General features: G+C 39.1%; 1 protein-coding gene and 1 long non-coding RNA gene across 9 annotated transcripts in view; both read left to right on the top strand.

The window, feature by feature from the left end:
• Positions 1 to 27,513, top strand: part of robo2 (roundabout, axon guidance receptor, homolog 2 (Drosophila)) — a 395,718-nt gene that overhangs the window by 354,269 nt on the left and 13,936 nt on the right. For 6 of the 8 annotated variants that reach the window (XM_044118464.1, XM_044118461.1, XM_044118463.1 and 3 more), the window contains 6 exons: positions 7,030 to 7,157; positions 8,681 to 8,953; positions 10,455 to 10,580; positions 18,625 to 18,784; positions 22,606 to 22,869; positions 24,572 to 24,786. In XM_044118464.1, coding sequence (XP_043974399.1) covers positions 7,030 to 7,157; positions 8,681 to 8,953; positions 10,455 to 10,580; positions 18,625 to 18,784; positions 22,606 to 22,869; positions 24,572 to 24,786 — 1,166 coding nt within the window. The remainder of the gene's footprint in view (positions 1 to 7,029; positions 7,158 to 8,680; positions 8,954 to 10,454; positions 10,581 to 18,624; positions 18,785 to 22,605; positions 22,870 to 24,571; positions 24,787 to 27,513) is intronic. The other 2 variants (XM_044118466.1, XM_044118465.1) reach the window with 1 other exon arrangement.
• LOC122832084 lies at positions 19,362 to 20,909 on the top strand. Its single transcript, XR_006370792.1, has 3 exons — positions 19,362 to 19,599; positions 20,147 to 20,312; positions 20,419 to 20,909. It is a non-coding gene; the product is annotated as an uncharacterized LOC122832084 (long non-coding RNA).

Genomic DNA, 27,513 nt, shown 5'->3' with positions numbered 1-27,513 from the left:
TCAACCCGTAATCTGGCATCAGCAGTTTGGTTTTTTTTACATCTCCTGCATCAATGCAGTAAAAGGGCGATTTTCACCCAATCATTCTGTGAGCTGCCAGCAATCCCTTAATGAATTAGCCACACCACTTGCTTGTCATGCCGCTTCTCATCTACTTTCTGCTGTTATGTTTTTCTTTCAATTTTCCACATAAGCGCTTCCAATTCTCACTCCGTGTCTGTAATATTTTTTATTTTTTTGGGGGGGTGGAGGGGATGCTTTAGAAATCTTTTGTCAGCAGCTCTGAACGCCACAATTTTCTCGAGATGCACCAATCAATCGGCAAGAAATTCTGAGTTGCACAATGTTGCCCTTGATTGGCTGTGATCAGTGATCAGCAGGCCAAACGCAGCTAAATCAACTTCTCCCGCTTTTTATTAAATCCTAAATTATCCTGCTATGTTCTGTCTGTAAATGAAAATTTCAGCTTTAAGATCTATAATAGTGTTATTTTTTTTTTTTAATATGAAAATGATGACTGACTGAAGACGTGTTGTCATGGCTGCTTTTCCCTGAATAGTGGCACTGCTGAGGTTTTAAGGTAGCCCAGGTTGGGTATTACGTCGCGAGCAGTGCCATATGACTACTGCTTTATTTATAAATAACTTTACAACAACATCTGTGACAAAGAGCTGTACAGATAAAATTAAAGAACATTTACAAGTTGGAAAAAACAAAGGGGGAAAAAAAGGCGACGATGAAAACAAAATACTTATACAAGCAAAAGTCAAAGGGTGTTAAAAGCCAAGAGTTATAAGAAAATTTTACAATAAAGGGCAGTCCTAATATGAAACAGAAATAATAATTTGCCATTCCCATCATTTTGGTGCATCAGTCCTAACAGTTCTGTCTCCTCTGAGCTTCAGTGGTGATTAAAGCAGGTGTTGGTGTTTTTGGCGCTGTGAGCAGGTTCCACCTCCTCCTGGAAAACTACATCAGCATCTCCATGGCATTTTAAGCAGAGAAAAAAAAAAATACAGTGCTGTAAAATTTTCTGTTAGACATCTTTGGACTCGATAAGATGCAGAGCGCCAACATCAGCAGGTGACTCGGCCCCTCAGATCATCACAGGCTGTGGAAAAGCCACACTGAACCTCAAACAGCCTCTCCCACCTTGATTTTCAAATAAAAGCCAAAATATGCTTTTATCTGTAAGGAGGACTGTGGACCTTCTGTCTTGTTGTGGAGTACATTAACACACATAATGCAGCGGTTGGAGCACATGGACTGGATACATCTGTGTGTGTGTTGGCTCTCAAAGCGCCGACTCCAGCTGCAGTCCACATGTTCTTGACTAAACCCTGCGTCACAATTGTCTCAGGACTACAGTTGCCATAATTTCCAGACTATAAGCTGCTAATTTTTTAAACACATTTTTAACACTGCGATGCGGGTAACGTGTCTTTTCATCAGCTGGACTGCTGCCTGATGAGGAGGACAGACAAGCTAAAAGAGTGAGAAGAACGTTTCATTAAAACCACAACAGAGGGGAGACTGAGGAAAGGTCTGTGAGGCCAGGGATGAAACTGTTGTGGGACACTCACAAAAACCATCACCGGTCCTAAACCAACACAACCACATGCCTAAAAAACATCATTCTCACAACGTCCCACTTTGTTCTCTGCTTAGCTGCTGCTCCTTCCCCACACCGGAGGCTGCTGTGAATGCTAAGGCTAGTTAGCATGACCACCAATGATGGTGGATAAACAGTTTTCCTGAAACGGTGAACTGTAACTCCACTATTAGCACTTTGAGCAGTGTGTACACAGGGGTGATTGACAGCATTAAGACCCCCCTCCTGGCTCTGATTAGTTGTTTCTGACCAGGACTGGAATATTTCTGCATATTGCAATAAGAGCACTGGGAGGAGGAAGAAGAGATAGATTCTTTCCACAGATTATCTGTCTCACGTTATACTATCACAACTTAGTGACAGTTTTAACACGTATGCAGGAATTATACTGTTTATAAAAGTTAGATACTGCATCTTTACGGGACATCTGTTTCATTTCTCTTCTTTTTGGCAAATGCTTCAGCGGTTTAAAAGTCTGTTAGCTTGACCACTTAGTCACATTTGGCTTATGGAAAAAACACCAGCCAGCAAATAAAGAAAAGTAGACTACCCCATTACATTTTATCTATTTATTTAATTTGGATGTACACACACCCACCTCCAAAAACACACTGATGTACACACAGGATGTTGTGAACCAAAAGACAGTTTTTATTAATGTTTTTTTCCCTCCACATTTTCTTGATAATATAAGCTAAAAAAAAAGGTCAAATAATTATGATAAAACAATAAATAAAAAAATTAAAAAACTTAAGGCGCACAACATGGACATCTGTGGCATTTTGACAAGTTTGGAATATATATATATATATATATATATATATATATATAAGTTAATGAGTTAATGTTTATTAATGTTCAAAGTTAATGTTGTGTCTTATATTCTGCTGCTGTCAATAGTCTAGAAGTGAAGGTATCTCTGCTGCTGGTCCACATGTTTTGACACCCTTTTGTGAACAACTTCTTTAGCGATGACCTTTTGTGGATTTTCTTGCATTAAATATGTTGTTTTTTTTTACTGCTATTATGTAACATTATGTAATAGTCCTATTTTTAAGTTATTCTTTTTTTTTTTTTTTTTACTGAGATAAGTCTGTTCTTTATTGCATTCAAGAGGATCATTTTGTAATCTCAATTTTTTGATTTGGTTTCAAAACTACTACTGTAATCCTTCGCACAGAACCTGCTGCCATCTTTTCTCTTGTATGCATTATATTTTGCCAAAGAAAAATACTTTGATCAATCTTCATATGCATTGATAGTAATCATCACCAGCCTGCGTGATGCGTCTCGGACCTCTGCCTCTGTTAGCCACTCTGATGTCAACTCTCCCATCTGTCCTGAAAGTGAATCTGTGAAGTTGATATCAGGCAAAAATAATAATAATAGTAATAATTTGTTGCATGTAATATTTATTGCATTAATTAGAGAATGGCAAATGAAGCCACATCTGTTTCCATTTTCTCACTGGCTCGAGCCAAATTGCCCTGACTGAACAATTATACTTAATCGATCACAAAATAAATGATTCATGGAAGATGAATAGGCTGCAGATTGTAGAGACCTGAACAATTTGGCTTTGGCTGCTCAGTTAAAATTGATAAAAAGCTGATAAGCATTTCTAGCCCCCCCCCCCTGCCAATAGGGAGATAGTAATTAGGAGCTAGTAATAACTTCCTATCTCCACACTGATCAATGTTTTAGCAGAGCAGATTCACTCCTTTTGGCAGAGCAAAGTGTGCTGAGGGAACAGGTTTTAATAAATCCGTTGCCATAGAGATTCCTATCCATCCCAAGATCTGAAACCTAAATGAGATCATCTTTTCGGAGGGTTAATCCACAAAGTAATCTTTGTTTCCCATTGTGTTTAGATAACATCTGTACTTTAAATTCAAGTTTAATCAACTGGTCTGCCGAACCATAAACAACAGATTTATACAGTCGGTTTGGAATGAACCTGTCTTGCTCGGCGTATTTATCGGGAGCTCACCGTCGGCCGGGTTCACCGCTATTTATGGATTCACTCTCACTCGTTGCAAGTTACTGAAATGTTTGGGAAGGAGGAAGGATTGCTCCAAGTCAAATTTCATCGTTCAAGGTTGCCATCCGTCCTCGGGTTGGATGGGGATTAAAAGTTAATCGTCAACATTTCATCAGCCGGATGTCCCCGAAACCTTTCCAATCCCCCCTACACACACATAAAAACACACCTTTAACAAATACCCTTGGTAGACATCAGTCTTATTGTAATTATCCTTTGCCGAAAACCGCCACATGAAAAATGCAAGGACAATGCAGCAATTTCCACCGTTGCTCCTTCCTTTCCAAGTGCTACTTAGAAGAACGAGCCATGCCTTAATACTCAGCTATTTTTTCTTCTTCTTTTGCAGCGTGAAAGATTTTAAAATATACAAAAGACAGAATGGGGATGTGTAGATGTGTAGTGGAACAATAAAAGGAAAATGGGGTTAGGAAAATATGGTATGGTAAGAAAGAATGATGGCAGCGATGGAACATGGCAGCCAGAAACAGAGGTGGAAGTATAGGGAGAGATGTATTACCCTATAAAAGTGCATGTGTCTGATGCACAACCATCAATTTGAATGACTTGTCTCCCCCGAGGGCCTGCTTTGGCATTCAGGAGCCACGGCGAGGGCTCTTAGCCCGTCGCCAGGACTGTAGTTCATTTGAACTCCTCCCTTTTGCTGAACAGCTTTTCTCATTAGAACCGGTAGCTGAGACGGAGAGCGACTGCAGCACACCCATTACCTGGCCTTGTCCTCGGGGTTTGACTCTCTCCTAGTGTCTGGGAGCCAACCCATCACCCTGCTGGAGCTCAGGCAATGAGCCCCGCTGTCAGGCTGCCAGCTCTGACGCTAACTGTGTCGCAAAGCTTCACTGGTCGCGCATTCCATAATGGGCTTCAAATAAAGCTACAAGTACAGAAGGAAGATGTTTATATTTCAAATGTTTTCTGGACTTTTTTTTCTTACTATTTTAGCCCATTAATATGTTTTGATCCAAGAAGCTCCATTGTAGCTTCGTCCTGCTGGAAGGTGAACTTCTCTTCCAGTCTCAGATCTCCTGCATCCTCTAAAAGAGACTTTTATTTTAAGAGATGCACGATGTTTAACTCCATCAACCTTCTCTGACAGATTTCACTGTTCTAACTTATTATTTCAGTAATTGAGCGATCTATTAATTATTCTGACAACTGATTGAGTAATCCATTTAAAAGTTGTCCAGTTCTGTAACATCTACTTAAGCTAGTAAAAATATTTTTTAATGAAGTACTGTGGCCTACCAGGGAAAGTCATTGACCGCCATCTTCATCGTCCTCCTTCACAGTAACACCTCTAAGGTCTTCTTCTTCTCCTGTGTCAGAATTGAGCAGCCTCAGTATTAGTTCATTGTAGACTTCCTCAGTGCCACCCGTGATCCGTGTGACAAAAGTCACAGCCCATTGTCCAGAAATTAAGGCTTTGTTTAGGATGTAAAAAGTTCAAATTTAAGGTTTCCTCTAACCAGAGAACCTTCTTTGATGTTACTGAAATATCCCTAGAAAGAATAATAACTTTCTTTCAACAATGCTTTGTTGTTATTCTTCCATATAGGTCAAAATTGTTTACTTTCTCACAAATAGATGTCTAGTACATAGATTTTACCACCTGAGCTGTGGATCTCTGAACACGGATCTCTTGACTTCTTCTTTAATGTTCTCTTTGCTCATCTTTCCAAGAACATTTCCCTAGCAAACCTCTAATGCCTTCACTAAACAAACGTTTGTATGCTGACATTAATCTAGGCACAAGTGAGAACCATTTGATAAACAAATGACATTTCAAGGCAATTATTGGTAAGAGAGTAAAGAGGGTTGCACACAATGTGTTTTTTTTTTAAGTGCAAAATGTTGAAAGCCTTCCTTTTTCATTGACAAGTGTTCACTACTTTAAAATCCTATTGAAACACACTGTAGGTTGGGGTTTCACACATTTTGTTGCATTTCACCGACTTACTCAACGTGCCCAAATGAACATAATCGACAAAGACATTTAGGTGCCTCCTCTCGTACACCTTGACCTGTGTTGCCAACGGTAACAATCCTCAGAAGTTATTGTCCAGAACAGCATCCCTAATGGCCTCCCAGCAGTCACCCGTGACGAGGTCAAGTCTTGATGGACTGTTTTACAGTCCGACACGGCGCCTGTTACAGGGAACGGTCCACTCCTACATTCTGGTTCCCACCACAACGCCACGACGCCACCAGGCCTTCAGTCCCCTTCAAACTCTGTGGACATCTCCACTCTGGATTAATGAGAAGACACAGCAGGATGGGTTAGGTTTATGATATACATCACTGCCATTATCTGCTCTTGCAGATGTGTGTAAAAGGCAAAAGTGGGCATTAATGTATGTATGAAAAGTGTGTTTTTGCATAAATAGCTGAATGAATGTGACAAAGGCACAGCGGGAGAGAAAAGGAAGCAAACGGCTCTGCTCGCCCGAAGGGATTCCAACTTTCTGAAACCAGAAATGTTTCAGAGTGCTGTTTCCCCTAGAAGGGTCTCGTTTGGCTTATCTCACAGAAACATGTATTATTTGGCAAAAAGTAACAATTAAACTGGTGCTGTCGATTTATTAATAAATTTAATCAGACTGTGCTGTTGAGATTAATCATGATTATTCACTATGCTGAACTTTACAAGCTCAAACGTAAAAATGCACATTTTCACAACATGTTTTTTAAAGCAGTATTTTATTGTGCCAAATGAAACATGTTTAAAGATAATGTTTTTCAGGGTTTCATATTCCGATGCGAGAGTATTGGAGCATAAAGGAAGACTAACATTTCTGTCAAAAAATCCGACATTTTCTAGAAAAAACATGGCAACAAGATTGAAAAAAAGTCAAAAATTTCCTTGACAAAAACTGAGATTAATCTCATCTCAAATTTATGACTCAGAAAATTCAAACTTTTTTCTAAAAAATTCTCAGATTAAACTCAAGATTTTTCAGTTTTTTAGTAGCACATTTTTGATTTTTCAAACTCAAACATTTTCTTTTTGTCTAGAAAATTTCTGAGTTTTTGAAGGAAATTGACTCCCCTTTTGTCATCTATCACAGTCCTGATACGTCGTCATATATTCAGGACGTTTTATTTCAACCAATTTAGAAACATCATTTATAAACTGCTTGGTGGCAGGATAACTCATTGCTGCAAAATACAAACTACTTGGTTTTTTTAAAAGCAAAATTTACCACTGAGCACACTAGTGTGACGCTCCTCGCTTTAAACCTTCTTGATTATCGCTAGCTTCAACTTATGTGTAATGTCCTATATTTAATTTTTTCCAAATCCAGAAATCTTATGAAAACATATTATGAACGTTGTGTTTCAACTTTTTGTTTTCCTCCAGCCGTCCAGGCCTGCTGAACGCCAGTGACCCGGGCTACCCCTGGTTAGCCGACTCCTGGCCGGCGACCAGCCTGCCCGTCAACAGCAGCTCCGGAGGACCAAACGACTTGACGAAGTTTGGTCGAGGAGGTGAGCGTCCTGCAAATACTTCAAAACTAAAACCGCAAGAGATGAATGTCGGCCTCCCTGCCTTCCTTTGTGTTCAAACGGAGCCCCTGTTGTTTACCATGAACATGTACGCATATGAAATGCACACGTTGGCGCATATTTCATACGTATCCGTACATATTTATATTTCGCAGTAGACAGCGGCTCAAGCATTAACAGCAGGGGGACTCCGCTGTCACCAGGCTGAGTGATGGCAGCTAGTCCAGCTTGGTGTCATTGGCCATACTTCAGAGTAGGGGAATGTGAAGAGGAGAGGCAGGCGGGGGGATGGACGTTTGAAAGGATGGTCTTGAGCAGCGAGTCGTGAAGGACAGACGCAGCTTGACTGGCGCAGATGTGGACACTTCCGCCGTGGCTTTACATCATCTCCCCTTCACTGGGCATGCAAACCGCGTGGTTTCTGTTTCCCTTACTCTCTCTTCATCTGGTGCAGCAGGCACGCGCATGCTAAACACGGCTGTTACGCCTCATGTGTGGGAACGGAAAAGGGAGGGTTTGGAAATATCCAGAGGATACACAGCTCTTCGTCCTAAGAGCGAAGACATGGGGGACATTACAACCAGCTGTATTTTATTCATCTGAGCCTTCAAGTGCATTTCCTCTGTCTGTCTGTAATGTTAGGTGTGTTTTTGTTATTTTGTCTTGAATTTGACTGATTTGGGTGTTTTACACCAGATGTTGAAAAATGATTAAAGAATTTTGAAATAACTTGCAGTTTAGCTAGCTAACTGTTAGCATGTGCCTTCCAATTCCACATCTCCCTTCAGTGCTCTGTCTGGGATTTCGCCAGCTGACCTTGATTCCTCTGGCAGAATTTCAACCCGGCCAATCAGCAGGCTGAAGAACAAGTTGTGATTGATGACGTCTTTTTTTGTTTTTTGCGCTGGTAGTAATGTAGTCTCCCTGTAGTTTTAGCAACGGCAGCGTAGGGAGTGAGTGAAGCTGTTCCGTCTGTGTTGGCCACGCCTCCAAATACTGAAAGACATCCAAGAGCCATCTTGTTCAGCTCGCCACTTCTGTCTTTGCAGTGGCGGATGGTTCTTTACAGTGCAGACAATTTCCAATAAGCTTCATAGTATCAAATTGTGTGTTATAGCCAAACATTAGTGATTGGGTAAAATTCAAAACTTTAACAAAGTCCTCTCCAAAATCAAAATATTTCAAAGCAGGTAATGCTTTAGGTTTAACTTTTGTGGCTTGTTACTGGTAAGCATTGTTGTCAGCCAATGTTTTCCCTCCACAATGTCCTTTAATAAGAAAATTAGGCATGAAATTTGTTACAGATTCAGCTATAACTTTTTTTTTTGTTAGCTGTTGCTTAGAAGCTGTTTAAATAACAGATATGCCACCTGATAGAATGAGAACAAGAGAAAAATCATTTGATTTTTCAAGATATTTTCTGTATTTCATCTTACTTCAAGGCAGCATCTCTAGTCAGCATATGGGTTAACCCTGAATTAGCTCCCTCTTCTTCTCTTTACCAGATCTCCCCACTGGACAGGGAGATAAAACGGGCACCATGCTGTCGGACGGAGCCATCTACAGCAGCATAGACTTCACCACCAAGGCTAACTACAACAGTCCTGGTCAAACATCCCAAGCCAATCCTTACGCCACCACTCAGATCCTCCACTCCAGCAGCATCCATGAGCTGGCTGTGGACCTGCCCGACTCCCAGTGGAAGGCTTCACTTCAAGCTAAGCAGGAAATGGCAAACCTGGGCTACTCCCTGCCTGACAAGAACTCCTGCAACAACAGTGAGTCAAAGATCCCTCTCACCCCTTTAGCATTTCAGGTTTAATTTCTTCTAAGACTTTAATATAGACACATTGTGATGTGACATCATGTGCGCAAGATCCCACCAACCAGCCCCCTGCTGGAGGGCAAAAAAACTCTTCACTGATGATGACTGCCATTAGCTTTAGCTGTCAGGTTGTCAACATTATGCGCAAAATCTCAAATGTACGCATGATATTTGAAAGAAAAAGGGATGCAGTGCTTTGCTACTAATTGACAGCACAATGAAAATCAAACAACAAAAATCTTTGTGTGGAATGTTTCTAGTGTAAAATCCTGACACATTAGTTGAGCTGTGGTCAGTCAGTTGCTATGGCAACAAGGCTGTGTGTGTGTGCGTGTGTGTGTGTGGCAAAATCAATACAGTGTGAGAAAGGGGAAGAATGCCAGAGGTTTTGAGTTGTTTTTCTGTGGCGCACTGCACTGGATTAATACTATCAACATCTCCAGGTTTCATTTCGTTAACAGAAGTTTTCTCCTCCAGTAGTGCCGCGATAGATGGCAAGTAAAAGGATTGTCTTTTTGCCCTCCAGCGTTATGGCCATGTATTATGCGTTATGTGCAAAATTTCCGTATGTAAACAATAACATGCAACGTGTCTATATCTGGCACTCAAAGTTCTCTCTTTTGTGAGGGAAGTTGAACTCGAGTTTGTTCCGTTGTAAAAGCCCAACCTATTGGTGCTTAAACTTAAACTCCACCAAAAGTCTGAAAATCCCTTCTAACCTCACTGTGGTGGAAAGTGGATGTCTTTAAAAGTTTATTTGTAGTTATTTTCTAGCAGTCATCATATTGGTTTCTGTGGTTGAGGTTAGATAAACCCCCATGAAAGAGCTACACAGCTGAGCCTTCCATTAATTTCCTGCAGTTTTCATAGCGAGCCTACTCCTCCCTTAGCTTTAGCATAATTGCCAATCTGTTTTATATTTCCTAATATTGAAGAAAATCATCTAAGATCATTACCATGAATTTGAGCAGAGATTTTTTTTAAAAAATTATACTTTAATGGCTCTATTTTAATGCATATTTATAATCTAATTTTCTAGCACTCTAAAATCAATTCATTTTATTATTATTTTTTTTCTACTATGTCCCCTCTTTTAATGAATCTTGTGATAAAATGTGATTATATCTTTCTGAACCGGAACAAATATTGAAGCATAATCTCCACTGCTGACTCTCTGATCCCATTCCAAGAATGGAGAATAGTCAGGGGAGAAGATTAGAACCACATTTTTCAAATTATTTATACATATATCAAAAGAGAAAGTCTGACTTTCCCAGTGAATGTGTTGTCTGTTGCTCTTCAAAAACTGAACTGTGAAATCCACACGTTGATGCCGTTTCCTGAATTGATCCTGCTTGCTTTTGTTGCTCTAACTGCATGTTGTTGCATGTGCTTGTGCTAACTGCCAGTCACCTGATGCCACTGTGATTTTTGCCCTCTAACCTCCACTGTAGCCCTCCTTTTCATTCCCGACTACCGATTGACCGACGGATTGTCTAATAGAATCCCACACAACCAATCACAAGATTTCAGCACCACCAGCTCTCACAACAGCTCAGAGCGAAGCGGCAGTCTCTCAGGTTGGTTTACGCAGCAGAGGGTGAAAGCAGTCTGGGATGCTTTGTTCCCCAGCCCATCTTTATGATTGACCCATGTCTTAATTGCTTCATTGATCTGTTATTTACATGTGCAGACGGCATTTTCATAAACACGTTTCCTCCTCCCCTCACTGAAGGCGCTTTGCTCAATCAGTTGCACGTTTCCACTTGTTTGTACCTTTTTGGAATAATTCCCATTTTATTTCTAGAGGAGAAAGGCTTTCATTTGAATAAAAAGCTAAGTTATTTCAGTGATTCCATTCAAAAAGTAAAGCAAAAATGTGAAAATACTAAGCTACTTTGATTATTAAAACGTCCAGTTAATAAAAACCCAGATTCCACCAGTTTGTGTTTTATAATTTACAGTAGATTTTCTAATTTACTGAGTTGGTGTCACTGTGCCTGACTGGCCAGTAAACTGCCCTAACCTAAACCCCACAGAGGTTTGGCTCTGTGGGGTTTGGTTTATGTTTAGGTCAGGGGTTGAGGCTTGGAGGAAAAATGAGAAACTCCACACCAACTGAAACACATGAGCATTAAAGCAACCTGCATGTTTTTACTCGGTCTCTGCAGGTTTCACCAACTGAAATTTACGATTCTTTAGGAACTTTTTTGAGACCATAATTACCAAATGTATGCATAAAAATCTTTATATGTGCGTGTGTGTGTGTTTGAAATGCACTAAACCTCCAACTTCATAGTTTTGTCGCACCAAATGCAGCACCGCTGACTGTTTTCCAGGGAGCTTTAGCCACCTCAAGGGAGCAAAACCGAACATTTCTGAGGTCTTTGTTTGGCTCTTAGTAGCAGCTCTGTGCTATTCACACTGCATATGGCTCTTTACAGTCTTAACCCTCGTAGTGCCAAGCTTTATTTTTGTATGATTTAGCAATAGATGTGAGCCAGAGGCGAAGACGTTGTCCAGCCAACTGGCAATAAATTTACACTTACTCAAGATGGACGTAAACAAGCTAGCTAAGGTGTGTTAGTAGTTTGTTACTGGTAGCCTCAACCTCAACTGCCTCGAGTCACAGAGAGCAATAAAGACGTCTGGGTGTGACTCAAACTTTTGCCTGACAGAAAAATCCCAGTGAGAAACAAAGACTAAAAGATTAAATAGTCGCAACAAAAGTAAAGACCTGCAAGGTTTCCCCCTGAGAACCCGCTGAGCCCAGTGGTCGGGTGCTAAGGCAGTCATTCACCCAGCGGCCCGTTGTGTTTGTGAGTTAAGATTTTTTTTTAAGTTGACAGAAAATATGACTTGATAATTATGTGTTATTGAAATATTGGAACTGCGACAGACTGGCGACCTGTTCAGGGTGACCCCGCCTCTCGCCCGGAACGTTAGCTGGGGATAGGCACCAGCAACCCTCCTGAACCCATTAGGGACAAAGGGTGATTAGAAAATGGATGGATGGATGAAATATTGGGAGATTAATACCTGAACACCAACTATGAAGCCTTAAAAAAAGCAAACATTGCCCTGTTTTCAAAGGCAACAAAATAAGCAATGCTTATCCTGGTGGGACATAAGTAAAGCCTGGTGAGCCGCCAGAGACCTTCATTTTAGGTACATGAATTAATACATTTTAAAGAAAAGCATGTTTTAACACTGGTTGAATGGCTCTATGCCACACCTCATTGATAGAAGAATTCATCCTAAAGGAGTCTCAGGCAGACATTAAAATAACTTCATAATTATCATATAACTCAAATTTGATGAGGAACCAAATTTGGGCTTTTCATTAGCTCTTAGTCATAAATAATTTTTTAAAAAATATATCACTCAGTTTCATTTTTTATTTCAGATATTGAAGTAAACAAACTTTTCGATGATTTTCTAATTTACCGAGTTGTACATTAAGCGCGGTGATAAAGGACGTCTGTTAAGACTCCATCAGAGCACAAAGAAGTGGAAGCAGAAGATGGCTGACAGGAGTCGAGGCAGAGGGAGTTTTCAGACGGAGTGGACTTTATCCACACGTGCACACACAGACACCATTAGAGATGCTTGGCTGGCTAAAGTGGCAAAAATACCTCCCTTTCCCCTCATCCCCTAATGGTGGCCGACTACACTAAAACCCATGTTCAGAGAATTACAATGTCATTTATAGGACACCCAGGCAGCCCTCATGCCTGCCTCCCTTCCTCTCTCCTCTTTTATCTAGTTACAAGCCACTGCCTTAACTGCTCTCTAATTCAATGCTGTGCGCACAGTGAGGCAGAGTGAAGGATCTGAAGTGGCCATGCCTTACAGGCAGATTCTTCCTACAGACATCCAGCTTGTTGGGTGGGGGACTCCAGTCTGGCTCTGTATTATAATTGATTCTGAATGAATAACTGGCAAAAATATTTTAGATTTAATGACAGTTTTGCATACAGGTAAAGAGTCACTGGAAAAATAGCAAAAAAGCATGAGTTGTTTTCATATTAGTAGCTATTTTTATTATTAAGTAAAAGATATTTCTGAAGCCCCAGCTACAACATTAGTTATATCTTTTAAAATCTATTTTCTCCACTTTTGAAATAAACCTGCACCTACATGACCTGCATGATGCTAAAGAAAACAGCCATGATACCTGTGCCCCGCCTGAAGGTGACAATAACAGTACCATCAACATTCAAACTAAGAAGACGGCGGTTGGGCAAACATATATTTTGAAGTAAGATTGTAGCTATCTTCAAAGAAACATTTTAAAATGCAGCAATGTGTTGCTTCAAAATGCTAGGATGAATTAGCACAGGGACAAACTGACTTCAGCTGGTTTAGTTGTGGTATTGTGGTATTGGGTATGCACAATGTGGGTCTCTTCACCATTGTTTCTAATCATTTCTAAATATCTTCTCCACAGATATTATTGCGTAATTCCAATTTGCAGTTTTAAAAATATTTTCTGTAATATAAACTTCTAGATTAACTGCAAATGCAACATAAAACCTGATTTTGTAGAATATCTGTTAGTGTGAATACAGCCTGGTGCAAAGTATAAAAACTAATAAAATGAATAACTTATTTATTTTTCTTTTATTTACTTGATTCCCAAGTAAAAAAAGGGAATAAAACCTGTTAATCAGTGGGCTGCAGAGGTGCTGGCGCAATTTAATATCCAGAAAGAACATCTTTTATGATGTTTTTACTTTTATTAAATTGAATCCTGAAGGTTGTTGTTAACAAAAGCAGACTCCTGTATTTTTCTTCGAAATGCCTCCAGAGATATGAAAGGATTAGAATACAAACAACAACTAACAATGTTGCTCAGTGTTGCAGTAATTATTTTTCTTGTACATTTTAATGGAAGCTCATAACAATGACTTCATCATCTTCAATATTATGGTGTCCGAGTTATGTCATTGTACTGATATTAAGGGTAGGAAAAACTACTTCATTAAAATGTAAATTTATATTATGCTACCAATTCAAATGATTTAATTCAACCTAAATTGATTAGTAATGTAGAACAATGCTCAGAGTTTTAGCTTTAGATAAATTTCCACAAAAGTTAAGTCAGCATTTGAAGGAGGAAGGTGTGTGTGTGGGGGGGGGAGTGTAAGTTATAGTGGTTTGCTCCCCCTCCAAGGAGATGGAAGGAATAATGAATGTCAGGTCTGAAGGAGGGAAGAAGGATGAAAAGGAACAGAAATAGAGCAGCTTTCATGACAGCGTGGATCTCCACTGGGGACAGGAATCTGCTCATTAAAACCTTTCTTAGTGTAGAGGAGAAGAGGTAACCGGTGTTTTCTGGAGCTGTTAGAGACCCTGAAGACTCTGTGCTGACCCAAACACTCACCCAGCCTGCCTCTGAACATTCAGTCCATGCTCACCTGAGGACCACAGTTGTGTTTGAGATGCTGAGTTCAGGCATTCTTTTATATAAGGCACGTCTCCTCATTAGTTACTATGTATTTTATCAAAGCTAGTATACTCACACACACACACACATATATATATATAGATATATGTAGATATAGCTCTCTCTATATATAGATCTATCTATCTATCTATATATATATGTGGATATATATAGATATATCCACACACACACACACATATATATATATATATATGCGATATTCCCGACTCGTAGTGGAGAAATTTAGTGGCACCCCGGTAAATATCAATTCCTTTTGTAATTGAAAATTGTTAGAAGATCCAGCCTTCAATTAATCATTGGAAGATTTCTCGTCTCTAGATGTCATCTAATTATAGTAATAAAGATCAGGTGACGCCAAAATGAGACCCTTAACATTCTGCGTCTTATCCAAAGAAAACATGGGGGGGACTTCCTTCTTCACAAAATGTAAGCAAATATCTAGGATTTCTTTTCTTTATTTGGTAAATGTGCCAAACGCTTTTTGAACAAACTCTTAGCATGAGCAGAAGATGAAGCAGAGGATCATGGAGGATGTAGTTTTCACACAGTGACTGCGGCACTGCATTCCGCTTCTTCCAATCTGCTTCGCATTCAAACCGAACCAGAGTTCACTTCAACTGAGCAGAGACGTAGTTTTGTTGGCGGATCGAAGTTCAGTTGCACATTCACACACTTCCCCAAACAAAACGGACTTTCTAGGCAACCATACTAGAGTTTGATTAAAGCAAACTAAACCTGGCTGATGTGAACGCTCCCTAAGTTGCAGTCAGAACAATCACAGTAATAGGGCTGTTAAGTCACTGATGGTGCCATCAAGGTTAAATGAGTCACTTGCATGTAGAGCCAGTGACTCCCACTTCTGTAATCATAAGCTCTTTGTCTTTTTTTTACCTCACTTACCATCTGGACATGTTGGCAGGATAAACATAGGCTGAAAGAAACGAGGCATTCTGTCATCTCATATTTATACCCTAAGGAGCCTGAAGTCATAGTAGACGAAGTGCCTAAAAGTGCTGATCAAGTTGAAAAAGTAAATTATAAAGATTGGTTTAAAAAAAAAAAGGTTGTGTTTTTAAAAAAAAAATTGTTTCAGGTTTACATTATGTTGATGCTGCAAAAACCATACATTCATTTCAAAACCTTTTACAAGCCAGATGTACCAATAAGTTTCTGTTCATCTGGGATCTTCGCGACTGCAAAGTCTTTTGAGAATCTCCGTTCTGTGGCTTTTTCCTAAGCACTGAGGCACGCTGTGAAAACAAAGCTCAAGGCTGAGCAGCCCTGCAGTTAAAGTCCGGGAGTGCCCAGACCTTGGGTAAAAATACCCAAAGCTGGGTCTAAGTTTAGCATCAGTTCCCCCTTTGAAGAGAGACCCAATTTTATCAGAAGACACGGGTCTGCTGTGTAATTCCTGCACAGCTCCCGGCCGCACTGCGTATATTTCATATTCGGGTGAGCTGTTGCAATTTCAGTGCCAGACCATCTTTCCCTGGAAGAGGCTCATTTACAATATTGATGGCCGATCTTGTGTGGAGGGACTGAGGATGATTGAACAATCACGTCAGCTTACTATTTACTGGTAAAAGTCAAGCATCGCCCAGAGGCGCGATTAGAAAACCCAATTACTTTCAGACTATACTTACGCTGTGTTGCCACCTGCCTTGGGCTTACAGTTGTTTTTCTTTTATTACTTCCTTTCTGTATTAATCTCATTGTGACACAACGTCTGTCTCTCACGCCAGCATTCCCTCTTTTGCACCAAGCTTTTTACTGCCTACATTAACAAGTTTCATTTTGGTGTTGGCCAAGAAAAATAGAGAAATTTTTAACGGAGACTCGTGTTCTTTTTGGACTTGACTGGAACTGTACACTGCTTCTTATTTGTTTGCCATCTGGCTTTTGTGAAACCAGTTGAGAGATAGCGCCATGTTTCTGTTAGTTTCACAACAGTGCAGGTTTTTGTTTTTTAGGGGTTTTTTCTGTTGGCACTTCAAAACACAAAGCAAAGGAAAACCCGACAGAGATTCCAAACAAGCGGTTTTGTTCCTGGCTTCTGTAGGTACATTATGTGTAATTATTAGAGTTTCTTTACACAGATTTTCTTGCTATTGCAGTTTGCCATTTATATTTTACTATTTTCTGGAGACAAGTTAAAAATAAGTTTAAATTGTGTCTTAAAAAAATGTTTTGTTAACTTTCTTTTCACATAATAATAATCACAACTTACAAACAATCATGCTCTTTGTTACATACTCTAGACAGTTAATACTCCAGGTGATGCTGATGTCCTGAGAGATCTGTGAAATTTGGTTCTTGGATAAAAAAATTTCCAATGCTCTAACTTTTAGATTTAAGAATTTTTTTGATTCCTCAAATCACTTGCTACCAACTATTAGCATTTTTTCCTTAATACTCAAATAATCAATGCAATTATATGAAGCAAATAAGTTTTCAACTCACAACAAGAAAAAAAAAAAGTAGTTGTGAGATAAAAAATTTTTATTGAGTGTGCAATTAATTAATCACAGTTAACCACATTTTTATTGAAAGAAGATATCAACAAAATAAGCAACATTTCCAATTCAGAAACTCTTTTTGCTGCCAAATTATCGAATGACTAGGCATATGAACTCAACAGTAAAATATATTTTTGGGTTTCTAATTTGTCATGTAGGTTCCTGATATATCAAATTGGTGCAGAGTGGTATTATACCAATTCAGTTTCCATGTTTCAGGACTCCTGATCATTTGTGGAACTTCTTTAGAAATAGAAGAGAGTCTTGTTAATTTTCCCAGTTGATGCCTGTGGAAAACATTTACTGTAATCAGCCACTATGACATACAAAGACTCTTTTATCTAGTTAGTGTAACCAGTTTTTATGTGTGTAACTTTAACTAGGTTTAAAAAAATATTGAAATCAATAGTTTTTTTCACTCTGAAAAATGTGATAGATATCAATATATTCACATTTTAAATATTTGAATATTGCAATTTTTCACATAAAAATTAAGAACCTCAAGATTGTAACGAGATTCTATTTATTAAAGGAGAGTCAGAGATAAATAGACAGAATCAAAAGTAACATAAATTCTTCAACAGAGCTTCAAGTTCAAAACAAAATTACCATAACAGGAAACAAAGACACAGTAAGTACTAATACAACTTACATTCATAGAAAATAACCAAGGTGAAACTGTTTGAAAAGGAAGTAATGTAACTATGATTGATTGAATCTGTTAGATGAGATATAGAAAATCTCAGCACATAAAAATGTTCAGAAACTGTAACATGCTATAATGGCAGCAAGAAATAAACAAACCCTGGTATAGTTCAGCTTTTTGGAATCTTCTTGTTCTGTGCATTTATGAACCTAAAACCAGATCCAAGATTAAAGTCAAAAATCTTCCAAAGAAAATAAAAGCGTTGCTTGCGATGTGACCAAATCGTATAAAACTTGGTATTGACCTGGCTGGCAGATTTATAAAGATGGATGTGACAGTGGAGAATTTGGTGTTGGAGGGTTATGAGTGGAAATAGATGGGGTTAGCAGCTCTCCGGTGTAATAAAAGAAATGAAAGTAGTAATAGACTCTCAGTGAATTCCATTAGGGACACACTGACACTACACAAGCCATTCATTATAATGATGCTGTGAAGTGAGATATTTCATTGTGGGGACCCAAAGCCTGGTGTTAAAGGGGACACTGAGGGATGGGTGGAGCACAAAGGTCTGCCTCTGCCGCATTAACTGCCGTTCTCTTCTGTTTCTATGGAGATTTGAGGCTTTTCAGCCAATCAATCAATAGGAGCATGCTTTTCATCCTTCATCAGGCGGCCTTGAGCTTTTCTGTGTAAGCGGAGACGGGCGGAGAGCCCATTGAAATCTTGTGTTTGAAATTGTGTACGACTTTCCAGCGGTAGGCTGAAAGTGAGTGCAAATGGATTTGTAATCAAAGCAGCATGTTTGCACCAAATTGAGTTGTTTTTTGTTGTTTTGTTGGGTTTTTTTTAGAATGCACACTTGTCACACAGCAAAAGCATCTCCTGTTATTTACACTGCCTCCCCCACCTATTTGTCACGTTTCAGTAGATTTTCTAATAAAATGTAATTTTCAACGACTATGTCGGTTAAATGAATGGTCTCCTTCATGCAGGTGGAAAAGGAGGAAAGAAGAAGAAAACCAAGGCTGGATCTAAACCTCCTAAAGCTAATGGCTCCAACTGGGCCAATGTTCCCTTGCCCCCTCCCCCGATTCACCCTCTACCCGGCACAGAGATGGACCTGTATCCCAACGAGCACCATGACGGCGGAGGGTAAGCAGTCAAACAGCACCGGTAGACACAGAAAATACATTTTCAGTTGACCAAAAAGAAGAAATAATAACACAAAAACATGTTTTTTAGGGTAAGTTTCACACCAAAACCAAGTGTTCAAGTGTACGCATCATGAATAATGACCAATTATTGCTGATTATTTCAATGTATCCTAATTAGCAATCATTTTAATTTCAGTGCTCCATTTTGTTCGTGTTAACGTTACCTAGAGAGTTTTTATTCATGCTTAATTTTTCAGTGCCTTTTTTCTTTTCATAAGCAGTCAAATCGTTTCTGTGCTCAGTAAAATGCCTCAATTCAGTTTATTTATGTAATGCCAATTCATGACAAATGAAGGCACTTTACAGAAACAAAAATTCAAAGTTTCCTTGCAAATTTGAATGTAAGATGCTAAAATACTAACTTATACCCCCTGTTTTATCAACACGTTGCCATTTTACCTTTTTCTAACATTTTGTATCTGTGAAGCATCATTACATACACTGTAACAAATTGCTGTATAAAAACGGCCAAAACTGAACAGTATCATACTGTTTCTATTGAAAACAGTACTGCACCGTGAAAAACAATGCATTCTGGGCAATTATTACTGTTTTTAATAAAATACTGTAATATACTGTGAGTAGCATTGCATTTTGGGAATGATGTTAGATTCAACGGCAAGGAGACTCTCTTTAAACAGAACGCTACTGTATTTCACAAGAAGACACGTCGTTGTGACATGTGGAAGCAACCTCTAGAATTTTCTTTACAAGGACTATCCATTTGAATCCTGCATTTTATGAGCCAATCCGGTAAGTTGGAGCATAATTTATTTGTTAGATGATGTTGTCATACAGTTGTCATTTTTAAGCAGACTGTACTGCTTAAAGTTACTAAGCTAACTTAGTTAACTTAGTAGCTAACTAAGTTAGCTTAGTTAATCTGTCATGCTGTAATAAGGAAGCTAGCATAACATTATTTGATATATCTTGTAGATAAGAAGGTAATTAATTAAAGTAATCCGTTTTCATTGTTACTTAGTTATTTTAGTAACAACTTCTTTTTTTTTTAAGATTTAGTTCATACGTTCTTAGGTTGTCAGTAGAAATGTTAAGAAAGATGACCTAACTGGAGAATGAATAAAGATGGCCATAACTTTGCAAAGAAAAACAAAACTCATTGTGGTTTAAGATTTTCACGACAATACGATACAATAACATGCAGATGACACAAGGTTTTGATTTATTTGTATTGCATGAAACACAATATCTTTAAATGAATGTTGTTTTAGAAATAATGGTAAAGGTCATTTGTAGAAGTCACAATACTTGTTATAATTATTTTAATTTTATTTTTCAGGTGGAAAAGACCATGTGACTGCTGGGCACTGGATGATCAGTCTTGAGAGCTATATTGTATGTGAGGGCATTCAACCAACCTTTGTGGTTGGTTGCTGCACTGTTTTCAATGTACTACACCTACAATATCAAGAAGAGGCTGCATGTACACTTGAATTCATCCAGAGGTAAGGTTTGTGTCCGCCTGTCCGTCCCCAACTTTTCCCACCTAACACACCTTAAACCCTGACTCCTTAAGCATCATATGCTAATCTGAAATTACTGCATTTTCAGGCGCTTTCTTGATATCAACCCTGAAAGAGGGACCAAGGCCAGCTGTGGCAAGATCGTCTCCAAGAGGACAGGAAATACTGTTCAAAAGAAATTGGTCACTGTCAACCCCCGTGTTTCAACTCTGCTAAAAAACCTCATGGACTTCGAGTGGAATTTCTTATAGGTTAGTGAGAACTTTCTAACCAGGCTATAAATATGGTTGCCCCTCCGCGCAAAAACAAACAAACAAACAAAAAACTATACAGGCATGAAGGCAACTTATCCCTGAACAGGAGTGTTCTTGAGAGATTTTTTTTGGTTTAAAGGTCAGCATAATCTTAGACATCTCTTTTAATTTATAGCATAAATTTTGTTAAGGGTCCCACTTTCTGTTCTTCAGATATAATTTGTAATTTTGACTGTACAGGCACAATGTTTAACTTATCTTGGCAGTGTGTTGTCAAATATTGTTTCATTGTTTTATCATTTGAAGTTGGAGCTCTGATTTTGCCCTAAAGGAAATTCAAGTCTAAATGTTTCATTAAAATTTTTATCAAACTAAAATTTGCAATTTTTTTCTATGCTTTAGATTGAAAGTTAAATGTTTCATTTGTTTTATGTTGCATCATATTGTTCCTCACTTTCACTAAAAGTAGTATTTTGTATTGAAAAAGTAGTGTGCTGAGTTGTACAATGCATTATTTCATAATTTCTTTCATACTTATTTTATTTCAGACTAATCAAAAGGCCACAATTCATGCTTTATTCAAAAACTCTTTAAATCAGTTAATAAGAAATTTATTTTACAAAATAGATGGGGATTTTCTTACTGTTTTTCCAGAATACGATTTACTTTGGACAGTTTACCCTCAACATTCTTGTAGAAAAGGTTTAGGTTTAAGGCACACATACGTTGTCGTTTCAAAACCTTCTTCTTTATTATGTGGCCCACTAAAGACTGTGTATGAGTCAATGTTTGAGTTGGTGCTTTTTTTTCCCAAATAAATGTTGGTTGACATGATGGAACTTACATTTTCTAAGTGTTTTTTTTAATGTTTCTATTTTGTATTGGAAATTTACAGTAGTAAGTTGTATGTGAATTCAACAGTAATGATACCATAGAAAAACTGTAAAATACTGGCAACACAGCTGCCAGTAATCTACTGTAAATCTGATAAAAACAGCAATGTGCTGTAATCAAAAGATTTCTTTTGTGACAGTAATATACTGTAAAGTTGATTACAGTAAGGGTACTGTATTTTTACAGTATAATGCTGGCAACCCTGCTGCCAGCATTATACTGTAAAAATACAGGGCAATTTGTTACAGTGTACCCATACACTTCTGTAACTGTGTCTTAAGCTGCAGTTGCTCTGTTTCTTATCTTCCCATCAATGTTGGAGAATTGAAAACAGCAAAACCCAGGACTAAACATAACATGAAGGGTATTTTGTTAAACAGACCTACTACCTCCAGGAGGTTGTGTGCCTCTGTTGACGTGCTTGCCTTCTGAATAGCACGTTTACCGGGATCAAGCGTGTAGAATTTACAGCAATTGTTAGCAAAATGTCTCCTGACAATAACTTGCTGAAATTGAAACAGATCTCTGTAACATGCCTGCATGATGACAGTACTGCACCGTACATATTTAGAGTATAAGACAGACAGCTGAAGGAAGCTGTTGCTTTTAGACGTTTAAATTAGTTCAAGCGTATCCAAGCACCTCAAACAGATTTCACTTTAAACTAACAGAAGCTAATTTAGCTGGTTCAGAGTGTCCCTCTTTTGGTGCATGAGGTGCTGCGTCCTCTAAGCTCCATTTCCAATCTGGGAGTCATCTGATTTAATAGGCTATCTGGCAAATGAAGAGTCTCCTCCACTGTAAATCTGAGGCTGCTTTTAATGGCAGCAGATTAAACCCGTTATGTCCTATGGCGTGTGCGCCGACAAATTTCTTTAATGAACATTTTTCTTTATGGCTTGTATTATTTCATCACGTATAAGCACAGCTATGAGGAAATGAAGCCTGATGAGCACTATAATTTTACTCAAGCCAGTCGTATAACAAACCCCTTCTTAACTTGAACAAGGTCACAGAGGTTCCTGTTTGTGCAGAGATTCTTCTCTTGTAATCAGAAAATGCTTTCTGTGGATTAACTTTTTTGAAATACAAACCTCTGAGCTGGGTGATTTCCGTTCTTCCCACAGGTATGAGAATGACACCTGGGGCCCACCCATGCCTGTGCAGACGTACCTTCATCAAGGCATGGAAGATGAGCTGGAAGAAGAGGAGGAAAGGGTTCCCACGCCACCCATCCGAGGAGTGGCCTCCTCACCGGCTGCCGTCTCTTTTGGACAGCAGTCCACAGCCACCCTCACCCCGTCTCCCCGGGATGAGATGCAGCCCATGCTCCAGGCCCACCTGGACGAGCTGACCAGAGCATACCAACTGGACATGGCTAAACAGACATGGTACATTTTCATGCACTGACCTACGGTACTGTGCTGAATTGGTGTCATCAAATGTTTACTAGACCTCCTAACTGTGTTCTAGATTCACTCTTTGGACCTGCTGGGGATTTTTTTGCAAATTTTCAGTACTGTTTATATTCCTGACTTTGACAGATATTCTGCAGCTTTTTTTGTTTTGTTTTTTTTTTATTGGGTAAAGGGGCTCTCTTGCGAATAGCATTTCTCTTAAGAAATAAGAAAAATATCCAAGAAAACAGGCTACAGGACGTATCATCTATTTTGTATTTGGAGTGTTGTTTCACCTCTTTGCCAAAAAATGTTGCAAGAAATTGCATTTTGTTTCTAGAGGCTAGCAACAAAATTTTACAAGATCCTATATTCATCTCATTGCAAAGCTTTTATATTAATGTGTGAATGTAACACTTGATTATAATTTTTTTATTTTGCATTCTAAACTTCATGTTTTGACAACAAAGATCCAAGATCACCTAAAAGAATTACAAGAGGGTCTTAGTCATTTGAAGTAAAAAATCTAAGAAATATTGCAAAGTGCTTTTTATATTAGCCTTCAAATCACTTTGTTTAGCTAGCTAGTTGGCTAATTGGCTAAGTTATCATGACATAACCGACTATAGATAATTTATTTATAAATTGAGGATAATTTATCTGAAAACAAAATTTCAAAAATAGTTAGATTTTGTTTTAGGAAGGAAACATTATAGCCACTTTGCTAGCTTTCTAAATAACTCATTCAGATGTAACTTATCTTAAAATCAGTTTGAGTGTTATGATGTAGCTCTATTTTGGGGAAAATAAAGTCTTTGACTTCATTTTCAGCTAGCTATCTAGCTACACAGGATCACAGTTAGTTAGCTAACTGGCTAACGAATGTATTTAGGTAACCATGTAATACTTTTTGGCAATTGTAACTCTGGAGTTTACTTTCAAAATGTGTGGTGCAGATTCTGATTGCTTGTTTTTGCAAGTTTTATTTTTGTTCTGCTGTTTTTCCACACGTGAACTCTGTGTGCCATGGATACAAACCCATTAATCATTCAACTTTAATAGGCCCATGCTACCACTCTAAGCAACGACTACATTTTGCTTACTCCAACAGACACAATTTCATGCCCATGGTAGTTTACTTCCCGTACACACATACATTCTGCATTCCATTGTTGTTGTGCTCATGCAAGTCAGATGAAGGCCATGCTTCATTCTGTCATCGACGTCGAGAGAACCAGAGCCTGGCATTCATTCATAATCGTGAAGCGGGCTGTGATGTGGGGGGTTGGGGGAATCTGGGATGCCTTGTCAGGAAGAAGATGTCATGTTACCCAGTAATGACTATGTTGGTTAGAGAGCATCTCTGACAACACCAGAGGGCCAGTAATTACAACCAATTCCCTCTGCAAACCGCGTCAAACACTTTGCACTCCCTCTAACAAACGCGGCTGTCAGCCACTGAGGTGACAGCCATGCGTCGACAGAAGGATGCCTTGGTATCATCCACGCATGTAACCACCAGGTTGTTGTGTTAGCATGCAAGCTGACCTTCGGAATTAGCGGATTTGTCTAAAGTCGTTCAGCCGTTGATGTGAGGAAAGCCTCAAAGAATAATTTACGTCTCGCTTTTTGCACCAGAATCACGGATTTTTGTTCTCCGCTATATTCTCCTAATCTATGAAGTTTCCTTTCCCAGGCACATGCAGGGAGGCTCTCTTCCTCCCCTGGCACCAGCTCCGCCAGTGGGCTATGTGTCGAGCACAATGGTTTCCGACCTGGAGACTGACCTGCAAGACGAGGAGGAGGAGGAGGAAGACGAGGACGAGGATGAGGGCTACGGAGCCAAGCATCCCCGTGGTATGGAGCACACACCAGGGTCTAGCATGGACAACCTGGACAGCTCTTTAACAGGTAGGCTGGTTACCTGGTTACCATCTCAAAATATTGTTTTTGATTGGACCCACATCATTAATTAGGAAGAATATTTTTACAACTTGTTCTACAGTCCTGCTGTTGGTCTTTTTTGGGTCATTTTTTTTTTATTTTTTACATGAATTTGCTTACTGGTGTAGCCCTGTCCAATTTTTAAGCACTTCTGGCGGACTGTTGGGAATTACAATTATTATTTCTAAAATAGAGATAAGAAAGCCCATGAATTTTAAAGAGGACAGTGAGAGGGGATGTGACAGGAGAGAGGAAAACGGGGGAGGGCGGGGAGGAATGGACGTGATTTAACTGGCACCCGAGTCCAGAGCCAGCGCCACCCGTATCTCCCCAATGGGATTTCAAATAAATTTCATGTGCAGCATATTTGATTCCAGACCAGTGGCAGCATTACCATTTTTTACAATTCAGTGAAAACTTTTACAGCCCTCTGCTGGGGATGGATTGAGGGGGAGAGGTGGATGAAGGCCACATCACTGCAGAGCCAGGTTCTGGTCTGCTGGCTGCGTTCAGACAGAAGGTCACTATCCTCCACTGATGGAGAGCACTGTCCCACTATAAGGGGGCGCTAAAGAGCTCAGTGGAGCTCATAAACAAACTGGAAGGAAACTAAATGAAATGTTCAGTTTAGATGCATCTTTATGTGCTGCTTTTACACATATGGTGCAACTTTCATTGTAAAGAAACTAGAATGATGTGAAACAAAGAGCACCATTTCAGTAACATTTATTATTTAAAGGGCAATTCTTCTGGATTCAAATTACGTTTTTACACTGAGGCCAACGTCTACAGCATCTGCTGTCAAACTTAATGTATGGATTGGAGTAAACTGATTGAAAACATAATATGGTTAACAGCGGGGTGGATTACGAAGCAGGGTGTGTGGGAAGGTCTCTCATGGGTTTGTTGCATCTCACTATCAAGGCCAAATTAATTAGAAGCAGAAAATATGTAAAAAAACAAAAAAAACAAAACCAGTACCATATATATATATATATATATATATATATATATATATATATATATATATATATATATATATATATATATATATATATATATATATATATATATATATATAACTTGAACTTGCCTTATATTTTGGCTAAAACAGCATTACTCAAACAGCAGCCTCCATGTATTAGCTTTGAAATGTTCAAAGGCTAATACATGGCTACCCCAGCATTTTTAATGGGATAGAGATTAAAAGCTGAAATGGAAATGTTAAAAACTTGGTCAGAACCAACCAATCAGAGCCAGGAGGAGGGTCTTAGCGCAGTCAGTGAGCAAATGGTGGAGAAGCAACTGAATGCCACAGAAAAACTGTTTATCTGCCATCATCAGTGGTTATGCTAACTACCACAGGAAGGGGGCTACATTTTTTCACACATTGTCTGTCTCATGGTTTCCTATCACAACACCGCAACAGATTTAACAAATGTGTAAAAAATAAACATGTTGTTTATAAAAGTCACATATTGCAGTTTTAAAGCTTATTGTTGCGCATGTCTCTCTCACATAAATAAACCCATACTTAATTCCACACTGATCAATTTAAATGTGTTAAAATGAGCATAGCAGAAATAGCAGGCCTGAATGCTAAAATGTGACTTTCCCAGGGATGATGGAACAGCGCGTTTGTTTTGACATATGCTGCTGCAGTGACTGTGCTCAAATGTGCAGCATTTCTTCTCCCCTGTATTGCTATGAAGACAGCGATATTTCTCCTTATCTCCCCACTCGTGTGCTTCTGAGCCCATCGGTCCCGGCTGCAGGGTGAGCACAAAGGAGAGAGGACAGATAGGAGAACACCACCGAGATTTATGGCGGCCGCCGTTTTGATGCTCGGCGAGCGAGGGAGGACAGGAGCGAGGCTCCTGTCAGGTGTTGCTTGATAGATTTGACATTGTTTCAGTAATATGGAAATAGTTCTGTTTTCATAATGTTACACCGAAGGCTAGTAAATCAAGTGAAGCTTTGGAAAAATATCCTCCATCTCCTCAGGGTTTTTTTCTTTCTTTCTTTCTTTCTTTCTTTTTTTCCCCCTCAAGCAGTGTTTCTGCTCAGGCGATGTTTTTACCGTGCTCTGAGCTCATAGAGCCTATCTTTAGCTGATCAATGTAAGTCCTCAAGTTGTTTTGGGTATTGGAGAAGCATTTCTTTCTTAAGCCAGTGAGATAAAAGGTATTACTTGGTTTTTGTACAGGTCGTGTAATGTAAAGTTGTAAAACTGGAGATACTGTTGTGGGCGATTACTCTTCCATAAAGCCCCGCGAGGAGCAGCGTCCCTTTACCAGACCGCAGGTAGAGACGGCTGCTCGTCAGAGAGAATCATTTTCCCTCTTAACGACATGCAGATTACGGTTTCCGCCGTCATAAATCAGTTTTAGAGGCAGGAGGGACACGGCCGGAGTTTTACTGCCCCCAAACCATGCAGTGTTTACTGGCCTGTCTCTGTCAGTGCATGGAGCGCGTAAGGAGTCGGATGACTTTTTTTTTCTTTTTTTTTTTTCTTTTTTTTTAGAGAGAGAGAGAGGACATTTCGGCCCATTGCTCTCATTTGAGATATGATAAAATGACAGATAGTAAAAGCTGTGGTTTGAGACATTAACGCCGACTAAACGCAGGGAAAAAATTTTTTATGCACGTCCGTTATAATTCTTGTGACCTTTTCCATCTAATGTGATTTGTGTA

The sequence above is a fragment of the Gambusia affinis genome, linkage group LG06, assembly GCF_019740435.1.
Source record: "Gambusia affinis linkage group LG06, SWU_Gaff_1.0, whole genome shotgun sequence".
Taxonomy (NCBI): Eukaryota; Metazoa; Chordata; class Actinopteri; order Cyprinodontiformes; family Poeciliidae; genus Gambusia; species Gambusia affinis.
Note: the sequence above shows the minus strand (reverse complement) of the source record. Positions and strands in the feature narration are given on the sequence as shown.